Consider the following 22234-nt stretch of genomic DNA (forward strand, 5'->3'; position numbering starts at 1 on the left):
TAAAATGAAGCAAAATGATCAGACATGCACAGGATAAGGAAGGGGAAAACCCTTGTTCCTACTATAATACCAGTTATTTCTGTAGACTAATTCAGCATAGACTGACAATGGTGCCAAAAATCAAATGTATCTTACAATACACATAATTGTAAATAAAACTTGTGATTCAAATTCTATTTGGATATGAATCAGTCATCCCATTGCTTTTTTCTGAACATACATTTTTAAATGGAAGAAATGCATCCATGCATCCTTAAACACTATTGTTCTAGCTCTAACCTCTAACCTCTCCAATAATCATGCCTTTGTGTTTAAACCACTAGTTTCAGTTATACTCTGTCCTTTCCTTCCACTGTCAGACTGCACATAATATACTACCAAACTATAAAAGCTTACTTGTCCATACCATACTTGCGCACATCCTCCCTCTCAAGATGGAAAGAGGAACACTGTCTAATAAAAACAGTTTCACTTAAAAGAAAGATATAGTAGAAAACCTTCCTTCATCTCTTTCTTTTCCTTCTTACACGCTTGAGGCATACATAGTAGTGCAGTCAATTCACCAGCCACAAGATTAATATTATTCGACAATAAGATTATTATTGTTGTTGTTCATTTATAGTCCACTTTTCTCACTGAGATCCAAGGCGAATTTCAATACTGCAAGTGAATACAATATAATCAATAGCTAGGACATTCACAGAGCAAAAAACCCCCATGAACAATAGTTAGGATATTCAATGAAAACAGATACAATAGAATATGGTAGCCACAAATACGAAAAACTAGCAGAAAGCCAAACAAATAGATGAGACCTTTCTGAATTTAAGCATAAGTAATTATTTAACATGACACCTTTAGCAACTTTGAACTACCCAGTAAGAGCTTATCTACATCAGCAGACAGTACCCAGCCGCCTAGTCTAGCCCCTGTCCCTTACCAAGGTATTTCTCTGAGCTGTAACTTATGACACAGCACTATAATCTGAGTAGAAAGCCCTTCTGAATGATTCAGTCTTGCCCCATCTGCAGAAAGCCAAGAGAGTGGGAGCTTTCCTGACCTCTCCGGAAAGGTGGGAGCTATCACAGAGAAAGCACATGTACGGTAGTTGTTGATTTAGGTTAAGAGAAAAAAATCTTCTGGACATTTTCATTAGATGAAAACTGGCTTCAGATCAGCCTGATATAAGCACACATGGGCCAGCATTGCTATGTATAAAAGCAGCAAATGTAGGAGAAGGCAGCATAGTGTCTCTGGTAGAATACGATATAGGAGCCTTATATATATTAATTTTATTTATCCTTGAATGAATACTGTTCCAAGGCATACCTAAAAACAGGAAAATAATATTTGTGCTACATGCAATTTTGAAACCATTGTTCTTTCCATCTTACCCCTGCTAAGCTGAATCACACTGCTGTAAGGTGTTTCCCACTCACTGTGGGTACCACTTCTAGCGAAATAGCTCATAAACATGCTAAATTTGGAAGATACTCACAGGATGAAACTAACTGAGGTTTGTTATAAGAAACCCTGTCAGTAATTTTCTCTAACTACTTGCAAGCATGAGAGCAGGACGCGTGGGAAGTACATGTATTAATGGGGTGTGCTGATCCACATCCTCCTCTATGTATCAGCAGATTTAGTCAGCAACAGAACCATAACAGCAGCTGAGCACTTTTGATGACTGTGGCTCAAGTCACCATAATTACCAATGTTTTGATGCCTCTCCCAATCATTTCCAATAGATGCTCCACCTTGCTGCACAGATGAGGCTCTATAATTATACAGACATATTTTAAAACACATTTCTCAAACTTTGCACCCATTTGTTTCCAGGCACAATTCAAAGTGCTGGTTCTTATCTTTAAAGCCCTAAATGGCTTGGGACCAGAGTACTTGAAGATAGAGTATGCCTCACAAGCCCTACTCTCTGTGCTCCTGCCTTCAGAGGGGAGGCAGGTGGCAAACAGAGACAGGGCTTTTTCAGTAGTGGCACTTCACCTGAGGAAAGCCCTTCCCCTTGAGGTTTGCCTGGCACATACACCTTTTTCTTTGGGGTGCCAGGTCAAAACATTTCTGCTTACCCAGTCTTTTAATTAAGGGGTTGATCTTTTAATAGTATTTTAGCCTGGAAACTGTTGTTTTAAGCTGCCTGTGTTTATGATCTATGTTTTTATGCCGGATTTTAATAAGTATCTTTAATGTTTAGTTTTTATTATTTTCATTTTGTAAGCTGCAGGTTCCTGGAGAGGGGGAATAATTTTCTTTTAAATAAATAAATAAAACCAATAATAGTAGAGTAGTCGCAGACTTCAGAAAATTTTTACATGCTCTAAGCTTTCCCCTCTTTCCTTGCCAGTGTCCATTATGCAGCAAGCCACCCCTTTTGCCTCACAACTGAAGGGAATGGGGTTATAACTGCTACCTATTCCTTCCTCCTACTCTATGCTCCTGTCTGCTGCTTATCTAGGCAGGAGGTAGAACATTTTCCCCTCAGGTGCTTTCCAGCTTTTCAAAGTGCATGTGGCAAGCTAAACATGCCCCATGGATGCTTCCATCCTCTTCCAAGTCCCAGGGCTTTCATGAGAAGTTGAAGGCCACAGCGGCTGCTATTGCGGGCATTTCCACTCATCTACCACCACCATTTACCATGGTGACCTGTGTGCCCTAAAGGCAAGCAGGTCCTCCCTCTCCACCCTTCCAGTCAGATGGCTGGCACCTGTTCCACGCTGATGGTCAGGCAAGACTTGCGGACCCTGTGGTGTACCCTTACAAGTTCTCAGGGATTCACAGACCACAGTTTGCAAAAGTCTGCAGTATATATTTGAACTTCCTCCAGTAATGCAGAAGGGCTGATTCTCAGCAAATTTACCAAAACAGCAAAACATTGCCACTTTAAATATTTTCAGTGACCATCACTAGTTCCAAAGGCTGTGTCACAGCTTCCTCTTCAAGATAAGATGCAAACTACGCAAACCCCAACCTCAGTTATCAATAAGCTGAGTATATTGAACTACTCATCCCTGGGACAGTGGAAAGAAAAACTGCTCATCTGTATTGATGCATACTCTTCATGGTTTAGACTTATGTTTTTAATTTGACAGTTCACTCAGCTGAAAGCCACAGGATACATATATAAGGCTACAAGTTGTAACAAAATCTTCATAACAGATCAGACTGATAACATCAACTCTGGATAGGCTTGCATGACAAACTGTTCTAGTCTGTCATTTACACTTGTTCCAGAAGCTGAGAAGGCAGTTCACCCAGAAGACTGGGAAAATGTGCCCTTTCTAACTTCTTGCAAGTTGTATTTACTAATCTCCACTTACTTTGGTTTAGTAGTTAAGAGCACAGGACTCTAATCTGGAGAACCAGGTTTGATTCCCCACTCCTCCACTTAAAGCCATCTGGGTGACCTTGGGTCAGTCACAGCGTCTAGGAGCTCTCTCAGCCCCACCCACTTCACAGGGTGTTTTGTTGTGGGGATAATAATAACACACTTTGCAAACCACTCTGAGTGGGTGTTAAATTGTTCTCAAGGGTGGTATATAAATCGAATGTTGTTGTTACTTCAGCTCTGCTAGTCAAGAGTATCATATCATGCTAGAGCTCCAGTCACCAAGGGAAAATGTAGGTTTAGGAAGATTGTAAGCTAAATTCAATTAATGCATCATCATAATTATCATAATCTGAGCATGCGGACCACTGAAACATACAATATTGGAATCTATGTGTATTTGACAGAGTTGACCATTTCAAGGGTACACTCACAGCTGGTAGTTCAGTGAACACAAACCCACTAATTTCTTTAAGGATCCTTTTCTTTTCACCTATAATTTGCCATAGACAAAGAAAAATTCCTTTGCCCCTCACCATTTCAGACTGCAGTCTAGTGGCCAAATCCTATATGCTACCATATAAGCAACTAATGGCACAGGATTTGGCCTTTGGAATGCCCTTCCCTTGAAGCTCACCTGGTACCTACCATACTGTCTTTTAGGTATCAAGTCAAAATTATTTTTTATATCCAGATTTTAACTAATGGCCACAAAGCAATGCCTGAACCATATGGTATTAACACCAACACTGCAAACTGTCTTGGCCACATAGATTGATGTTAATGCCACCAACTTCATCAAGATCTATTACTGCCAGAGGAGGCATTTGGATCAACACAGAGCAATATATGACAGCTGGACCCTATTCAAAGTAGTTGCTATGATGCTTACCAGTTGGATCTAAACAACTTCGCACCTTTGCACTGAAGATAAAGAACTGTTACTTTAATACATATTCCCGGAATTGTTTGTTGCAGCATGATGCTTACCAGTGGCAAGTCCACCATAAAAAACACAGTTGCCTCACACCTCTTCTACAACATCGCTTTGTTGTTTTTCCAATGCAGAATTAAGAGTTCCTGAATATTTGCTAGTAGTTAATTGGTTATTTAAAAAAATGAATGATACATAAGTGAAGTCATACAGCGGATGCAAGCTTAACAGGCATTCATTTACAGTTTTGCTCAATTCAAGGTTTGTAAAGAATTTGTCATAATTCTAGTAACAGTTTCATCTCTAGAATCACTGTGACTTCTGTTGTAAAATCCTCCCAAACGCAACTGAAAGGAAAGGCTGTTTTGTGAACTGTTCACACATACACACCCCACTTCAGCTAAGCATAGGGGAAATGCAAGTTTCCCATTATTATTTCAAATACAATTATTTTATGATGTTTGCGGCAATAGGGCTTAATATTCCACACCAGTTCTCTAGAAAGTCCTTCTAAAATAAAAAGACCTAAGTTTGACATTTATGTTATTTATTTACTTTATTTATACCCCACCTTTCATCCTACTGGGGACCCAAGGTAGTTTACATAATCCTCCTCTCCTCCATTTTATCCCAATAACTTTGTGAAGTAGCTTCAGCTGGGAGTGTGTGAATGACCCAAGGTCACCCAGCAAGCTTCTGTGGCAGAGGGGGGGGACTTGAACCTGGTTTTCCCAGATCCTAGTCCAGCAACTGAACCACTACACCACACTGGCTGTCATGGATCACATGCACATGGATCAGAATGTCATCATTCGGAAGCAAATCCACCAGTACTGAAAGTGTACACTAGTGAAGGAAAAGAGAAACCCAGGTGACAAAAACATCTTAGAGGCTACATTTCCCCTTCAATAAAGAAATGAATTGTGTTCACGTGGAAAAGTGAAGTGACTTGAAAAGATGTTTTTCTCCTTTCTGTTTCTGTATAATGTCAATAAATTAACTTTAAAATGGGGCTGAATGAAATAGAAAACAATAACCCCTGCTGATTTCCTGAAACACACTGAAATCTGTTTCCCATTGTCTTATGTGGTGATGATTTCACTATTATGCAGACAATGGTGCACCACTGACATGTCTGCAACATTTATTTTAAAAACTCAAGTGTTGGAAATAGGTGTCATTATGCTGTTTTTCCACTGCACATGAAACTAAATTCCAGCTAGATAAGAGTGTCATCCAACTACAGGGCACACAGTGAGTCTGCACACAAAGACATCTTGGTTATCTTAGAGACAGAAGCATTAGTCAAATGCAGCAAAAACAGTCTTTACAGACCAATGAACTTCTGTTCTATGAGCCCATGACAAAGAAGGCTGTAGTCCGTAAAAGCTTACGCTAGAATAAAAACATACCAAGGTGCTACAAGATGCTTGCTTAATCTCGGTACAGTTTCTTAGAGACACTACTCCAAGGGTGCTCTAACTCTTGGCAACAAAAAGCTTCAGTGCCTTTTAAGGTTTCCTGGAACCTGTGCAAGATTTCATTTTTAAACATAAAGCAAGTTTCTAGACCCCTTTGTCTCACAGCTAAGTCTGAAAATGCACATATAAGTATCCAAAAGCATTGTTTTGTATACATAACTAATTCAAACCCTTGCGGGATTTAAGAAAAGCTGGAACACACTTTCTTGTATCTGGCTTAACAATTTCACAATAAGACAAACACAGCAACTTTCCTAGCTTTAGTTTAGCATAATTTCCCACTTTTACAAGATACATGCAAGTTATGATAACACATTTAACTGAAAACATGCAATTCTGAGCTCCTTGATGCTTAATAAATCACCCATTCTATTCAAAAGTTCCAAATACATTTTTTTAAGTTCAATGTAAGGCATTCCCTCAATCATTCCATTAATTTTTGACCTAGAACTATTTCTTGCATGTGGCTTGACATAAAACATTGCAGGTTAACCAACATGGTCTGGCAATCAACCAGCACAGGAACGGCTCTATCATCTTGCCTCTTTAATATGTACCAGAGAAGAGCCACCTTGATCACTTACAAGATTCTAGTGTATAAAGAACAGGTTGTTGTTATATTGGTATGAGAACTCTCTTTAACAAGGCTGTGAAAAACTGAGCAACTGACCCAGCTAGAGAACTGGATTTTCCGTGTGCTTTGGAATTCTCTGCCCAACATACACAGTAGAGCTCTGTGCACTAGATTCAGAAATGATTACACTACCCTGTTCTAAAGAAATATTGAGCTCCTGCTACAAACACTTTGCCGTGAAGACTAAAGACCTGAAGGGTTTGGACAGTTTGTTGGCAATTATAGCCAAGTACCTGACCTGAGCTTTGGAACACAGTTATCCATACAACAGCTCTTATGTATGCGTATCTGAACCCAGAGTGTTAAAACTAAAAGGCTGCAATCCCATGCACACTTATGTAGATGTAAGTACCATTGAACTTAGTGGATTTTCCTCCTGATTAAACATACATAGAATTGGGCTGCACAGGACACATTCCACAATTAGAAAAAAAAGGGGTATTCTGAACAACATGGAGACTATCTTTGGAGATCAAGAACTTGGCAAGAATATACCAACTTCAATGCAGACCTTCTTGAAGTAAAACCAATTCCAACAATCTGAGACCAGTTTTACAAAAAATAATGTTTATAACATTCCTTCAAAAGTCATAGAAGAAAAAACTAAAGCATAAAGTGAACTGATTAGGAACCAATGTGAATGAACAGAAGCTATAGTGCAATCCTAAATAGAGTTATAACCTTCTAAATCCACTCAAGCCAATGAGTTTAGAATGGTGTAACTTCATTTAGGATTGTACTAACTAGCCTCCCAACTTCATCAAATGCAGTGAACTTCAGTCCACAACAGATAATGCCACAAGCATAAACAGTGAATCTGTTACCCTTCAAAGGTGTCACAACAAGCACTCTTCTTTGTATTTGGTGCAACCTGCTATGCAGCTCTATCCACTCGGGCATTCAAAAGAAAATCACCAGCCACAAACAACAGGCTTAAAGAGTAGCATGATCTCCTTACACATCATGGATAAGATTCGCAGCCAGAGCCTGTGCACTGCTATTCATATGTAAACCCAGATGAATGTGGAGGGATATTGCTTCATTTGCAATCCCAGAGGTTGTGGCTCAGGGCTCTGAAGCATGAGAAAGACGTTCTGATCTATTAACATTGTTCAGAATATTCCTCAGGGGAGGGCTGAAAATGGAACATAGTGGAAGTTATGAGAGCACTTTCTGGGGCTGGAAACCGTGCATGTGAGTGCAAAGTACCAAAGATGAAGTAAGACAGGAAGAAGCCCTCCGGTCCTAGGGGCACAAGCAACAGGGACCACATGCTGAGATCACTTAATGCAAATATATTCCCCCTTAACACATTTTATCCAACTCATTATATCTCAACAACCTCCCCTTATTCTTTCCATATGTAACTGTGAGCAGAGTGAGAATTATAGGACACTACAAAGTGTCATTTCTGAAAGCAGATGCGGTAATTATTCCATATTAATTATATCAAAGCAGAAGAGTGTGATCTTGTGCATGTTAAGTCACTGTTCTAGCTCAAAGGGTAGAGGGCCAGGAGGAAAGGAAAGAAGGGGATGTCAGAATATAAAAAACTGGGGAAAGAAAGTGGGGAGGGAGGTCTCTTTTGGCGCTGGCAAAGTCTTCATTCTGAGGCCACCTAGCCCGAGCTCTTACCCCTGCCGTAGGCGAAGTGCAGGCGCAGCGCCCTGCCTTGGCGCACCTGGCTGATATGCAGGTAGGTGAACCACACGGCGAAGGTGAGCAGCACCAGCAGCAGCAGCAGCTTGAACTGCTTCCGGATCTTCTTCACCGGGAACCACAGCATCCTCCAGGCAGCATTCCCGGGGGGTCGGCCTGCCCCCGGGGGGTGAGCAACGGACGCCCGGGCCGCCCCTCCCGCGGGCGGGCGGGCAGGCAAGGCAGGCGGACGGCAGCAGATCGGGGCGGGGTGCCGGACCCGAGGAGCCAGCGCCTAACCCGGGCGCCGACTCGCCCCCTTGCCGCTCATCTCGCCGCCTGCAGGCTCGTCCTCCTCGCAGCTCCGCTCTACTCCCGCCGGCCGACGGCCACCTGCAGCCGCAACTTCAGCGTGGCCAGGCGCGCGAGCAAACTTCGTTCTCTGGAAAGCCGAGAAGGCGGGACGCGCGCGGAGGGGAGGACGCCGCCTGGCTGGCCACCGACGGCGGGGAGGAGGAGGAGGACACGGCGAAGTGCCCGCCGGTGAGGGTGGGGGGCGCTCCTAGCGCTCGGCCCGTCGAGGAGCCCCGCCGCCTCCTGCCGGCCCCCGGCGGGGAGGAACAAAGACATGCAGGCAGGGGCAGGGATGCACTGGGAGACTCCCTGCGCCTGAGGGCGGAGGCGGCGGGTTGACGTCTCCCGAGCACCTCGGCTGAGGGCTTCGAGCCTGACTCCTTTGCCGACGCCCGCAGTCCTCGAGCCTCGTGCGCTGCAGAGCCGCTCTCAGTCCCCTCCCCGAAAGAACAATCGCGACAAGAAGATTTTTGTCCTCCGCAGGCAATGAATGGAGAGAGTGGAGCAGTGCCTCTCCCTCTGCCAAGGCTGCTATTGCGTTACACCGGCTCCTCGGCCTGCGTTTTAGATTGTCCTCCGCAGCGGCGCAAAACCAAAACGGCCGCTATGCCTGCCGCGCGCCCGCCGCTTACAGCGATGCTGGCGGCAGCGGAGGCACCATCTCCCCTTCACCGTAGCTGCTCTGCCTTGGCTCAAAGAGACCAGCATCCCCACGCTGCGGTGCAACCGAGCCTGAAACGGGGCAAACAGACAGACAGCCTCTCCGGACCCAATCGCAGCCTCGGCCTTCTCCAGCCATCCAATCCCCGGCATCAGGAGGAGGCTGCAACGCAGGCGAGGTTCGGCTGTGAGCGGCGTTCATCTCCACGCCAACGTGCAAACATCCACCTGAGGAGCGGAGCCAGTGGATGCTTTGGCGAAGGGGTGGCTCGTAGGAGAGAGGATGCCGCTCCACCTCCTGCAAAGCACCCATGACCTGGACCTAGTGCCAGTCAGCAGGACGTGCCAGGAGTGATGCAGGGAAGGGAGTTAGTCTATTTTCTTCCTCTTCTTACTTGTTCCTTTGCAAGATCAGCCCCAGTGGCTTTGGGGACTCCCCTCCGTTTGCGGTGGTACCTTCCCAGCAGATGCAAGCTGATACTTGTCTGATACTTGTCTGAGAAGGCTCTGCAAGGATGCTCCAAGATGGTTAAAAGGGAGGAGGGAGATATGCTTCCCTCAGAGATGGCCACAGGTAGAATTTCAGAACCCCACAATACTTGTGTCTGGGGTTGGATTCTTCGGTGTGCACAAATGGTGACAAAGCTGGACCTTAAACCTGCTCTTATATGTGAGCATCATTGTGGGGGTTTCCCCCCTCAGTGTGTATCTTTGCCGGCTGTAGTACAATAATCTTCCACTTTTTGGTGACCCAAAAGCCCCTTTTACTTCAACATACAACATGAGACATACCATGTATGTCCATCTTTCTTCTTTTAAGATCAAAGGTGACCAGATTAAAATGATTTTAACAGTTATGTAAAATGGGATTTTGGCATGTTGTTACCAGAACTGCTCTTTATTATAATGGGGAATTAGCTGTAGCAGTCTGTAACTATTAATATTAAGCGAGGATCATAACCTATGTTTACGGAGGTCCCGATCCCAGACACTCTAGTGAAAAAGAGGCAGACACGGAGTAAGGTCCAAACACGTGTATTGAGTGTAGCGTAAGCCTAGCTTGCACAATCATACAGAGAACACACAAGACCTAAGAAATACAGGGTATGAAATACAGAGACGTTCGCATTAGCTGGTTCCCAACGATGGTAAGGGAAATACTCACAATCCTGGAGCGAAGCAGAGACATGGCAGCGAGGGTGGCCCAATGCCAGCACTGGGACCACAGACGGACAGCAAGGAGGTCTGGATAGGGAATGGCCGAGGCACCGAGTGGTCTGGGAGACCAGCTTAAATACCCCAAAACGTACCCTGGGGCTGGTGCTGTACTTGGTGGTTCTCACAGATTAAAACAAAGGGTCTAATGGGCTACTGAATGGCTTGGATGGGCCACTTTGGTAATCAGATTGTGATAAGTGACACCTCAGGAAGAGGGGACAAAAGAGGGAGGGGGAAATCCAAGTGGGCTGAAAGGATGTTCCAGCGGACAGGGCTTGTCCTGATGTCATCAGCTTTGGAATGCGGAGGTTTCTTTGAGATGCATTCTTTAAGTGCTTGGGATGGTCGGCACTTAGTTCCTTCTCCGGGGCGGCTCCTAAGATATGCAGAGCGGGGCGAGGGGCTCTCGCTGCGGACGTGGTGTGCCCGCTTCACCGAAATGGCTTCTCAAAGCAGTCCTCTTCCCAGGGTCTTCTGTCTGCCTGAGAACATGGATGCCGGCTGGGCATAGCTGGGGCTGGATAGCAGGCTGCCCGGTAGCGAGGGCAAGCGCGGGGACCGGCCCGCGGGAGGCTCCAGGCGGGAACTGACCAGGGAGCGCCTAGTCAGGCTCGCTGGAGGTTTCCCCGGCAGGCGCCCGGCTGCTAGCAGCGGCTTGGGCCCATATGAGGCAGGCTTCCATGGAGGCAGCGGGAACAACACTTTAAAACACAGTCCAAAGCAGGGAACAGGCACGGTCCGTGGCAGATGGCAATGCAGGCACGGGGCACACTTGTAACACAGTCCAAACGCACACTAGGAAGTCCAGATACAGGTCAGGGCAGGGCTGCCCAGAAAAAGAGTCCTTTGTGCAGTTATCCAAACATGGAGTCAGTAAACTACACAGTCTATAGCAGCAGCAAGGCAATTGACACGCAGGCAGGAAACTGACACGTGTACCAGAACACACACGTGCAAAGCAGTCTTTGGTGTAACAGTAAAACAGCAACGCAGGAAACTTTAACACAGTTCATAGCAGGCTTCAAAGCAGGGGAGGGGGCCTACTTGGCAACAATTCCCCCCCTCAGAGACCCCGTGACGTCAGGCGCGCGGGTCTCCGAACTTGACTTCAAAGGCGAGGTGGTCGGCAATGTCCGGTGGTCGAGCTTCGAGCGAAGAAGGAGTGGGAAGGGAAGGGGGAGGAGGCGTCACTCAAAAATTTAGTTTGGAGAACCACCTAACCGAATAAGTGCAATTTAGATCAGCCAATGGGCTGCAGGTCTCTGGGTTCACACCAGGGGGTGTGCTAAGTGCAATCGTCAGAATAAATAGTAATAATTCATAAGTAATAACAATTCATGGTGATATGAGCAGCAATGAGCAATTCATGCATATAAATAGCAACAATTCATATTTGTGTACATTGATTAATTCATGGATGAAGGTAATTCATACGGAATTCATGATGGGTTAAAAGCATTAAAAAAACCAGGAGCAATTCATATACATGGATTAATTCATAAGCATAAGATTAAAAGCAAGGGCAATTCATGGATACATTCATGAATGCAAGAATAAAACAAAGCTCATAGGTGAGGGAACAATTCATATAAGAAAGTGCAAGTCAGGCATAGATCAATTCATAGAGGATTGAGCAATTCATAAATGGTTAAAATCATAAATACATAGATATATATATGATTAAAAGCAATAAACCAGGAAGTTAAAACCAATTCATAGATAAAAGCAGCAATGATAAAAGCAAGTGCGAGGAAATAATTCATGAGGGTAAGCGGTGGAAGGGCTCATAGGGGCAGAAAAATACACTCTGCAATTAAAAACCAAATCAATATGGCTGGATTAAAATCAAATTCATAGACTAGAACTGCCTCGGCGGAGGGAGTTGGGTTAAGAAGGCAATTCAAAAGGTTAAAATCAAATTCATCGGGATAAAGTTCATGGGCGCACTTGCAGTAGATAGAGGGAGGGACTAGTTCGGGGCTAAATTCATGGGAGTTAACATTCATAAAAGCAGTGGAAAGAAATTCATAAAACAATAGAGCAACAAAGATCACAGACGGCTCAGTCCGCAGTACAGCTGCTGGACTGGGTTGCATATTTACAAGAACAAGCAAGCTTAGTCCATGTGTTCCAAAACACACTTCCACCCCCCCTTGCTGTCTGCGTCAATCCGCAGAGCAGGGCCGGCAGGCGGCGAGAAGGGCTTCAGGCACACAGTTCTAGTCCTCATGGAGGTAGTGCCGCTGGCGGTCGTTTGGAGACGGGCCGTGGGCTGGGAGGCAGAGAAACATGTCCCCCCCTAGTCCACAAGAGGGCCTCGGAGCGGTGTCCGGCAGCAGAGCGTCCATGGGGCCGGTGCAGGATTCATACACATAATAAAATACAAGCATAGTTCATACCAGCACAAGCAATAAAACAAACACGGGTTAAAGGAGGGCGCCAAGAATAACCATTAGGGCAAGAGGAGGTCTGGATTGTAATGGTCCAGACGGTAGGACAGTTGGAGTTGCTGGAGCTGTCGGCGGCTCCAACAGCCCAAATAAAGCAGTGAGGCACACAACAAAACTTGGAAGGCCAAAATAACAACGATCGGGTGCAGAGCCAAATTGTAAATTCCGGTGGCAGTGGGGCTCCAGCCAAAGAGGGTTTCCCACCACGAATGCTCACCAGTGGTCTTAATCCGCTGGGCAAGGTCCAAAATCTCCTTTCCGTTGTGGGACACAACCAAAGCAGTGGTATCTCCGTCCCTCTGGATGCTCTGGAGGGTGCGGTGGAGCTGCGGGTGGGTCAGGAGCTCATGGATTAGCTCCAGACCGATGCCAAGGGGAATGGGCTTCACATAACGATAGATGGAGGGTGCCACCAGGATCTCTTCTTGGGTCCAGACCGGTACCGTGTAGGTGAAGTCGCAGGCTGCCACCGAAGACAGGTTGCAGAAGCAGCGGTTGACTCCCGGGATCACGGGCTTGAGCTGGAACGAGTTCAGGACCACAAAATCGCAGGCTGTTCGCACGCAGGCACATCCTTTCCCAATGTAGACCACAGCGGAGCTGTTCTCCCGGACGACCTCAAAGGAGCACTCGTTGAGGGCGTCGACTTGCGGGGCTACACAGGGATGATGAGGTGCAAAGGCTTGGTCCTGGCAGATGAAGCCGGTCTGGTCTCGATGCTGGCACCCTTGGAGGCTGACGAGCTGCCATCCGGTCGGGGTGAAGCGGGCCCAATGGTCGGGGTGGCGGGCGTAGAGGATTTCGGTATCGCTGACTTGGAGTCCCAGAGGCACCACTGGATACACGTGGAATGACTCGTGCGCACTGGCCGTTAATAAAAATAATTTAAGCTCCTGGGTGGTCGGTGAGAATGAGGAATTTACAAGAGACCACCAGGGTTCAAGCTCCAGTTCTATGGGTGACAATTTGGGCATAATCAATCTTTTAATTTCCAGGGGCAAGTGCCCATCCGTGGCTTGCCGAATTAGCCCCATGGCCACAGCCTGATTTAATTGTTGGGCTTGCATACATGCCATGGCTATTGACATGTTGCGTTCAAAAGACTGTGTCCCTTTTAGCAGCAGAGAAAAATCTCTTTCAATTTGACTCTCCCAGTTAACTAAAATGGAGCTGATCTCGTGTTGCCCATTCGAAATGGAATTTAGGGACTGCACCACCGGTTTACCTAAGTCGGAGATGCTAGTCGTGACATGGGCAAACTTATTAGCGAGAGTCTCAATGTTGACCGAATCCATGATTGCTAAGCCTCCGGCTGCAGGAGCAGTCCAGTCGGCAATGCTTCGTCTGGCACGCGAGAGAGAGGGGGAGGGATCGATCCACAGTTGTAGCCATGCATTCCAACCCTTGCTACCGGCCTCCAGATAGGGAGCGCACTGCGGCAGCCTCTGGGTTATATTTAGCTCAGCTAAGTCTATGCGGATCTCTTTTAAAGACATTTGCGGGCGGACTAGAACTCTCTCTCGAATGTCAGTCTTCAAAACATGGGAGCCCACTATGTGCGTGCCGCCTTGGCTTAATTGTTCATTGCTAGCAATCAAAGGGTCAATTAGGATGGTGTGGGTCTCCTGGGTCCGGATCAGCAGGGAATAATTGCCTGGTTCGTGAGTCAAATTTACAAAGAGCAGCCCAAGCCGGTGAAATTTCTCTACTAGGGGCTTGGTTTGGCATTCGGGCGTCTGTTGAACCAGTATCCAATCGGGTGGGCCATGTTTGGCTAGGTCTTCCTCTTTTACAATCCAGGTCAAGTTCTCCCAGCGTTCTATAGCAAAGGAGAGAACTGCGCCTGAAGGGGGCGTGATAGTGACTGATGCAGGTTCAATGGTAGTAGTGCCTAGTAGGATGGTCATTCTAAAGGGGTCTCCTGCCTTCCATACTGCGGCCGACACTAAAATAACTTCACAGTATGGTCCGAAAGCCTCAGTGACAAATGGCGAGGTTTCGAAGTTGGCAGGGGTGGTATATTTGTCTACCACCGGGACTGCGGTGGGGGCTGGCCTGATGCGGGGGAGAAACATACATGGAATCGGAGCAAGTGGTGAAACTGTATCAGTAGGCGAGTAACATACTAATTCTTGGGACATAGTTTTTACTCCCACACATAAAATAACAAGCTCTGGGGGTCGGATCCACTGCTCTTCGCAACTGCGGAAGTTTGTGCGATCCGTGGGGGTGGTCATATTACTCTGCTGTACAACCTTGCAGACCATCATTTCATTCCCTGCCAGGGTATTTATACATCTCCAGTGGGGGTAGGGCATTAATTTGGACGGGCGTCCCTCTATTAGGGTGCCTGCCAGCATGAGCAAACACAGAGTAGCCAGGTGCCTCATCTCCTGGCCTTCTTTTTCTTTTGTGGTGAAAATATCCTGGGGAGACCTGCGGATATAAGTACAGGCTCCCTGAGTTTATTGCAGCAAAATAAAATAAAGTGAAGCAGGGAAAAAGAGGGAGGGCATTTTTCTGCCAGCACTGTCTATTAGGTGGGGCTCGAACGAGAAGTCCCGGAGCACTAAGCGAGCCTTCCAGCTTGTTGCTCTGGGGAACTCCTGTGCGAAGGTTTCTTTCTAAAGCATGTATATTTCAGAGGGGAAACGTCTTTACGTCGGGCTAGGGTCGGCTGTGCGTTAGGCGGGATTATGCAAACTCACCCCAGGGGTCCCTGGGTGCCTAGGCTATGTGGCCTTCAGGTGCCCCTTGCTCGGTGGCGGGCTACTTTTATTTTGCGGGCTGAGAGCTATCGGTCTGGCTCGGCCTGGCCTTGCCGTTTTAAAAAGAAAAAAACTAAAGAGCGGTTTCCATTAACTATAAGGGTTGCTGCAGACGGGGGCCCTCGCTTTAATTTCCTAAAAATGGGCTTTCGTCATATGTTTGCAGGACTAGCAATTTTTGGAGGGACTCCCTCGGGAGGCCCCATTTTCTGGTTTCAAAAAAAAAGGTACACCGGGCAAAAAGAAAAATACACTGAGCAAGAAAAATATAAGGAGCAAGAAGCATACGGGTGTGGGGTACTTTCGGGTTGCCCTCACTTGGAAGGCCTGGCATGGCTTCATTATAACTTCAATATGTCTCCCCCCCCCTTCTTTTCCCTTGTGCGGTACGGGCAAGGGAAAAGATTACGTGGGGCGGGCGGCTGCTGGCGGAAAGGGCCGAAGTGGAGCCGAAGGCGCTCGGCGGCGTTTATCGAAAAGCGGCGGAAGCGGCCGAGATCTGCCAGCGCCACTGAGTCTGGGTGAATCAGGGGTCATCTTGGCGCGGGGGATTCTGGCTATGTAAATGAGGTACGCTGCCCCTTGTGCGTGGCGAACGCACCCCAATAACACATTCCAGAGGTAACATATTTACAAAATACTGGCGGGTCTTTTACCTTTGCACTAAAGCGTACTGGCTGGTGGCGCCGTATAGCAACTCACCGTGACGGATATGAACATTAGTAAAAGAGGGATGTTGGGCTATCTGGGCTCCTTTTCCAGGGGAGGCACGGCCCTCAAAGCCAAAGCCGACCATCATGCGAAAGCGTGGGTCTGGCAGGTGAGACCCCGAATCTACGTAGATGCGGGATCTTCACCAGCACGGCGGGTGAAATGTTTTCAAACAAAGAAATCACCTTATTTGGTGGTTTCACTGTTGGAAGACTGCATTCACCTTTGGGCTAACGCCTCTCCAACCACTTTCACACAGCAAATCTCTTTTGCCTGTGCAATTTTTTTTCCGAACATGCGGCTTAAAATCCAATTAAGAATCACTCTCGGTGGTGGTCCTATTTGGCTTTGGTTGCCGTGTCTTCCCCAAGGGTCCCAACTGTGGGGCCCGCCTAATGAAGTTAAAGAATAGAACTGACAAGAAATACCAAAAACACTAAAGGATTATATGAAGCCAAGTTGGCTTTTTACATCTAAACTCAAAAGGGAATTGGGCTTCAGGTTCACACACACATAAAGTTAAGACTGCACAACGAAAAGGGACGGGGGCTGCGGGGACTTGAACTCAAGTCTCCTTAAGGTGGCTTTTCCACTCCTGGTTCCAATCCCTTCCAAATTCTGATAGGGAACCAGTGATTACATTTATTTGGGCTTACTTCAGCCTGGGAGAGGACAAAAGGAAGAACTGGGAGGAGGTCAGAATCCTGGTCTGGCCAGTTTTTCCATTTCAATGAGGGGTGGGGGTGCAACGCTGAGTGGGAATAGTCTGTTTTAGATGCTGCTAGCAACTGGGAGTCTTTCTGGAGTTTGCTCACTTGCCTTATTACATTCCTGACTGCACTTACTGCTGGAGGTTCTACCTTTTCATTAAGTTTTGGGCTTGAGCCTTTTAAAATGAGGAAACAGCTGCACACATGTCTCTGAATTAGCTCAAGCACTACTAAACCACACAGGCCCAACATGAGGTTTTCTTCAGGGGTGTTAGTCAGGGAAGGCTGAGAGAAAGCTATTTGGTGTGTAGTTGCAAGCACTGGATTCTCAAAGCAATTTAATTCTTTTAAAGGAACTGCATTTTTACATTTGTTTACCTGTTCTTCAGGATCATTGCAAGAGGGCACAGTCACGGTGGGCTGTGTATAGCTTGGCTGGGGGCAGTCTATGGGAGCCAAGACAATTTCTTGGGGAATGACTTTTAAACTCTGCACATGCTCAGAGGCTAAAGTGAATTCTGGCTTCTTGGGCATGGGGGCTGAGGCAGAAATTGGAGGCAAAGGTGACTGACTACCTGTTTCACTGCCTTTGGCGGGGCGGGGTGCTGATTCAATCACTGATTGTTCCTCTAAAGTTTTTAATCTGGCCTCAGTGAGTCTCTGGGATTCCAGGAGATTTTGCATCAGGGTTTTTAAAGTGGCAGTTTCATTATTCTGGGTCTCTGGCAAAGTCTGCATGCTAAGGAATTTATTGTGGAGCTGCTCTTTCTCTATTGTGCAAGCATTTAATTTTTCTTTTAATTCCTCATTCTCTTTATTAAGATCATTTATTTTTAAATTCTGTTCCCTATTTACACTTATGAGCTCCTGAATTTTATTTTGCAGCTCTGCCAGGTTTCTTTCAGAGGTGTCTGGCAGAGTTGGTGCTGGGTTCTGGGTGCGAATCACCCTTTGGAATCTTTCCTTCTCTCTTTTAAGTTTCCAGCTATTTTTAGTTCCCGGAGGTCGAAGGCTAGCTTCAACCTTTGGTTTTCTCCCACGGGCAGTTAAGTGGGGAGAATCATGTGTGACCCCCGGGCATCCCTATTGGAAAAAGGGGTTCCCAGCTGGCGGTGGCTCTCCTATGTCAGAGGGCTCCTCATGGTCCTTTGGCCGCAGTCTCCAGGAGTCAGCCTGACTTGGGGGAGGGTAGACCTGGTGATTGTAGGGGTGAGGTGCCCAAGGGGGCAGGGGTGCCGAGGGCAGCGCAGGTCTCCAGGGCTCAGAGGGTCCCTGTGGGGAGGAAGGGTAGTGACTGGGGGTGGGCGCAAAGGTTACTCCTGGACGAGAGTCCCTTTGGCTGCGGCCCCGAGTGAAGCTACCGCTTTTCCCACGCAAGATGCCACCTCTAGGCTCCGAGTACGAGCTATGCCCTTGGGGCCGATATTGGGAGTGGGGACCATGGTTGGCATACGTGACTGTGTTGATGGGCTCACTCTCTTTCCTATGGGAGGCCGGGGACTTCACATGGCGGATGGCGCCGGTTTCTCGCAACAGGCCAGCAATGCTTCTGATGCGAGCTTCCAGGTCTCCCCATGAGATGCTCCCGGGCTCCACTCCTGCTAGTGCTAGGCGGGTGGTACTATTGAGTCCATCTAAGACTGCTCTCCTGAACTCTAATTCGTCAAAGTCGGGTACATCGCTCGCATCTAAATCTACTTCATCTGCTAGCTCAGCAAGAAGCTGCTTTCTGGCTAAATATGCCTCTGGGTCCTCCCCAGGTTTCTGGGACTCCGCGATATACAGGGCTTTCAAACTCTTGGTGGGCCACAGGAATGCACAAATTTCTTTAATTGCTCCGTACTGACTGCGGGTGGCTAACCTTCGGTTAGAGATATAGGCATTCAGGGCCGAGACTATTTCAGGGGCAGCGCATTGGCGGGCCAGCTGGGCCACATCGGAACCACTAGCGGAGGGCTGGGAGGTGGTCACATGGGTGAACCACTGGATGGCCGTGTCTCGGTTTAGGGGTCCCATGCGATCTGCTATGGCTTGGAGCTCATCAGGCCTCCAATTGCGGGTTTCCTTAACGACCCTGTCTGTTTTCCTGCCATCCTCGTCCATGGATACAATTTCCTTAGTAGCTATTGGATGGAGGGGCTGTGGGGCTTCCTCGGGTTGGGGCGATTGAGATGCCCAACTATCCTTACTATCTTCTGGGAGGGCCAAGAGGGCTGAGGGGTGCACGGCGGAAATTACGGCCTGTTGCATCCCCAAGTGTCGCTTTAGGGCCTCTAGCTCCCTCTTACAAGCTGAATGGTCCGCGGCTGCGGTTTTAGACTGGTTGTGGTCTGCCATGAACCGGGCGGCATGGGTGAGCTTAGTAATCTCTTCTTGTCCCTCCGTTAATGCGTGCTCAGCCATATCGGCACGAGCGGTGGCCGCTTCAGCCTTGTGCTGAGCGTCCTGGAGGGCGGTAGTTAGTCCTTGCTTTTCCAATATGAAATTGACGCGTTCAGCGCGCCACTCAACTGTCTTTTCCTCATGGTCTCTTTCCTGTTCGGCTAGTTTGGCCCTGAGACTCTGGATTTCTAGGTGCAGGGCGTCCTGTTCTCGCGCTGCCTTCTCCTCTAGCTCCTTCCTTTCTTTGTCTTGGGCTAATCTGAGCTTCTCTATTTCCTGCTCACTATCTTCCTGCGCTATCTGTAGCTTATTAATTAGGGACACGCTGTCCTGTAGGGCGGTGAAAAGTGCCCAAGCTCCGTATCTGTCCTTCTTGCTCGACTTGGGTTTCTCTTTCTCACAAAAATCTTGGAAGGCACTTCTAACTATCTGGAGTGGGTCGGGTCCCTTGAAGGAACCGGCTTCCCAGGGGCAATCTCCCTTCTTAACTAGCCACTTCTCCAGGCGGGGCACGGTGGGGTTTGCCCGGTACATTTTGCTTTTTATGTTAAGGCTGATCTCGGGGGAGGTTAAAGAGTGGATCAGCGACACCAGGGGTGGGGCGATTAAAGCTGCTCAAGGGTTTTAACAACTTCTTCCTCTCTATGTTCCTTTCGGGAGGTTTATCCTTCCCTCAAGTCCTCAAGGGTTTTTACCAGGGGGTTTTAAGGTTCTACTTTTGGGTTTGCAAGGGTATTTTTAGGGTCCTACGTTCGGCTCTTCTCCACCGGGGGAGAAGGAAAAATTCCTATTCCCGTTTCAAGCTTGCCTACAAGCCACGGGACCAGGAAAAGTTTACTGGCTCAGAAGGTGCTCTCAAGCTCTCTAAGCCCAAGAACCAAAACGCTCAGTGCTTCCAAGCCTCTGCTCAGAAGCCAACGCTCAGGGGTCTGCCAAGCCTCTACTCGGAAAACCAAAGCTCAGGGGTCTCCCAAGCCTATGTGCTCAGAAAACCAAAAAGTGTTCCCAAGCCTCTGCTCAGAAACTGCAATTAAGGGGTCTCCCAAGCCTATGCTCAGGCAACCAGAAATGCTCCCAAGCCTCTGCTCAGGAACCGAAGTGCTTCCAAGCCTCTGCTCGGAAGCTACAATGCTCTCAAGCTCTCTGCCCAAGAACTAAACTCAAAGTGTCCCCAGGCCTCGTGCTCAGAGACAAACGGTTAAACTGTCTCCAAGCCAAGACCAAAAGACTGAAAGCGCTCAAGGACTGCCTCTGCAAGTCCCCAAGCAAAAGTGCCCAGGAGTAAAGCTTACTGTACTCCCAAGCGAGGTGCGCTCAAGAGTTCTAACAACTCCCAAGCAAAAGGGTGCCCAAGAGTCCCACTGACTCCCAAGCGAGGGGTGCCCACGAGTCTGACTTAAAACTCGCAAGCGGAAAGGCGCCCAAGAGTCTACCTTAAAACTCTTAAGCACGGTGCGGCCGGCTGCCGCGGGGCTTCAGGAACCTGGCTTTAGATTCCCAAAGCTATACTAAAACGGACGGACTAACGATCCCTTCACGTTTCCTCCGGAGCGGGGATTGAAGCCTAAGTGCTGGCAGGAACGGGGGTTTGGACGGACTTAGGAGAGACGGGGGAGGGCGGAAAAGAGTTTTATATGTGCTGCTTCAGGATATATATATATAAATCTATAGAGCCTACTTCTGGGATCCCACCCACATAGACGCGTTTAGGCGGCCCGGAAAGTGGCCAGGAACTTCACCAGTTCAGAGGTTCTCACCCACAGTACACCGGTTATAACGGCTGGAGGGCCTCGCGGTGCACCACAAAAGGCAAGTAGTCCAAAGCTGGCTGAAGGAGGAAATGGGGAAAAGCCAACCCACAAGATAGAAATGCTCGCTAGAGCCACACACACTCACACTTTTAATTCCCTGAGCTAAATTGCGCTCTTTACACTGAGGTCTGGAAAATTTTCCTCTAAGTCAGTTCGCTGAAGACACGCGTGTCGACTCATGTGCGTTCACACGAACTGGGTTATGCCCGCATATTCTCCACCAGTAAACTGTTACCAGAACTGCTCTTTATTATAATGGGGAATTAGCTGTAGCAGTCTGTAACTATTAATATTAAGCGAGGATCATAACCTATGTTTACGGAGGTCCCGATCCCAGACACTCTAGTGAAAAAGAGGCAGACACGGAGTAAGGTCCAAACACGTGTATTGAGTGTAGCGTAAGCCTAGCTTGCACAATCATACAGAGAACACACAAGACCTAAGAAATACAGGGTATGAAATACAGAGACGTTCGCATTAGCTGGTTCCCAACGATGGTAAGGGAAATACTCACAATCCTGGAGCGAAGCAGAGACACGGCAGCGAGGGTGGCCCAATGCCAGCACTGGGACCACAGACGGACAGCAAGGAGGTCTGGATAGGGAATGGCCGAGGCACCGAGTGGTCTGGGAGACCAGCTTAAATACCCCAAAACGTACCCTGGGGCTGGTGCTGTACTTGGTGGTTCTCACAGATTAAAACAAAGGGTCTAATGGGCTACTGAATGGCTTGGATGGGCCACTTTGGTAATCAGATTGTGATAAGTGACACCTCAGGAAGAGGGGACAAAAGAGGGAGGGGGAAATCCAAGTGGGCTGAAAGGATGTTCCAGCGGACAGGGCTTGTCCTGATGTCATCAGCTTTGGAATGCGGAGGTTTCTTTGAGATGCATTCTTTAAGTGCTTGGGATGGTCGGCACTTAGTTCCTTCTCCGGGGCGGCTCCTAAGATATGCAGAGCGGGGCGAGGGGCTCTCGCTGCGGACGTGGTGTGCCCGCTTCGCCGAAATGGCTTCTCAAAGCAGTCCTCTTCCCAGGGTCTTCTGTCTGCCTGAGAACATGGATGCCGGCTGGGCATAGCTGGGGCTGGATAGCAGGCTGCCCGGTAGCGAGGGCAAGCGCGGGGACCGGCCCGCGGGAGG

At 47.8% G+C, this 22234-nt stretch overlaps 1 protein-coding gene across 1 annotated transcript in view; it reads right to left on the reverse strand.

Annotated features, from left to right (window-relative positions):
• Positions 1-8178, reverse strand: part of B4GALNT4 (beta-1,4-N-acetyl-galactosaminyltransferase 4) — a 271144-nt gene extending 262966 nt beyond the window's left edge. Inside the window, exon 1 of the mRNA XM_054970157.1 lies at positions 8028-8178. Coding sequence (XP_054826132.1) covers positions 8028-8178 — 151 coding nt within the window. The remainder of the gene's footprint in view (positions 1-8027) is intronic.
• Between the last annotated feature and the right edge of the window lie 14056 nt (positions 8179-22234).

Source organism: Eublepharis macularius, chromosome 2 (genome assembly GCF_028583425.1).
Source record: "Eublepharis macularius isolate TG4126 chromosome 2, MPM_Emac_v1.0, whole genome shotgun sequence".
In the NCBI taxonomy this organism is placed as follows: domain Eukaryota; kingdom Metazoa; phylum Chordata; class Lepidosauria; order Squamata; family Eublepharidae; genus Eublepharis; species Eublepharis macularius.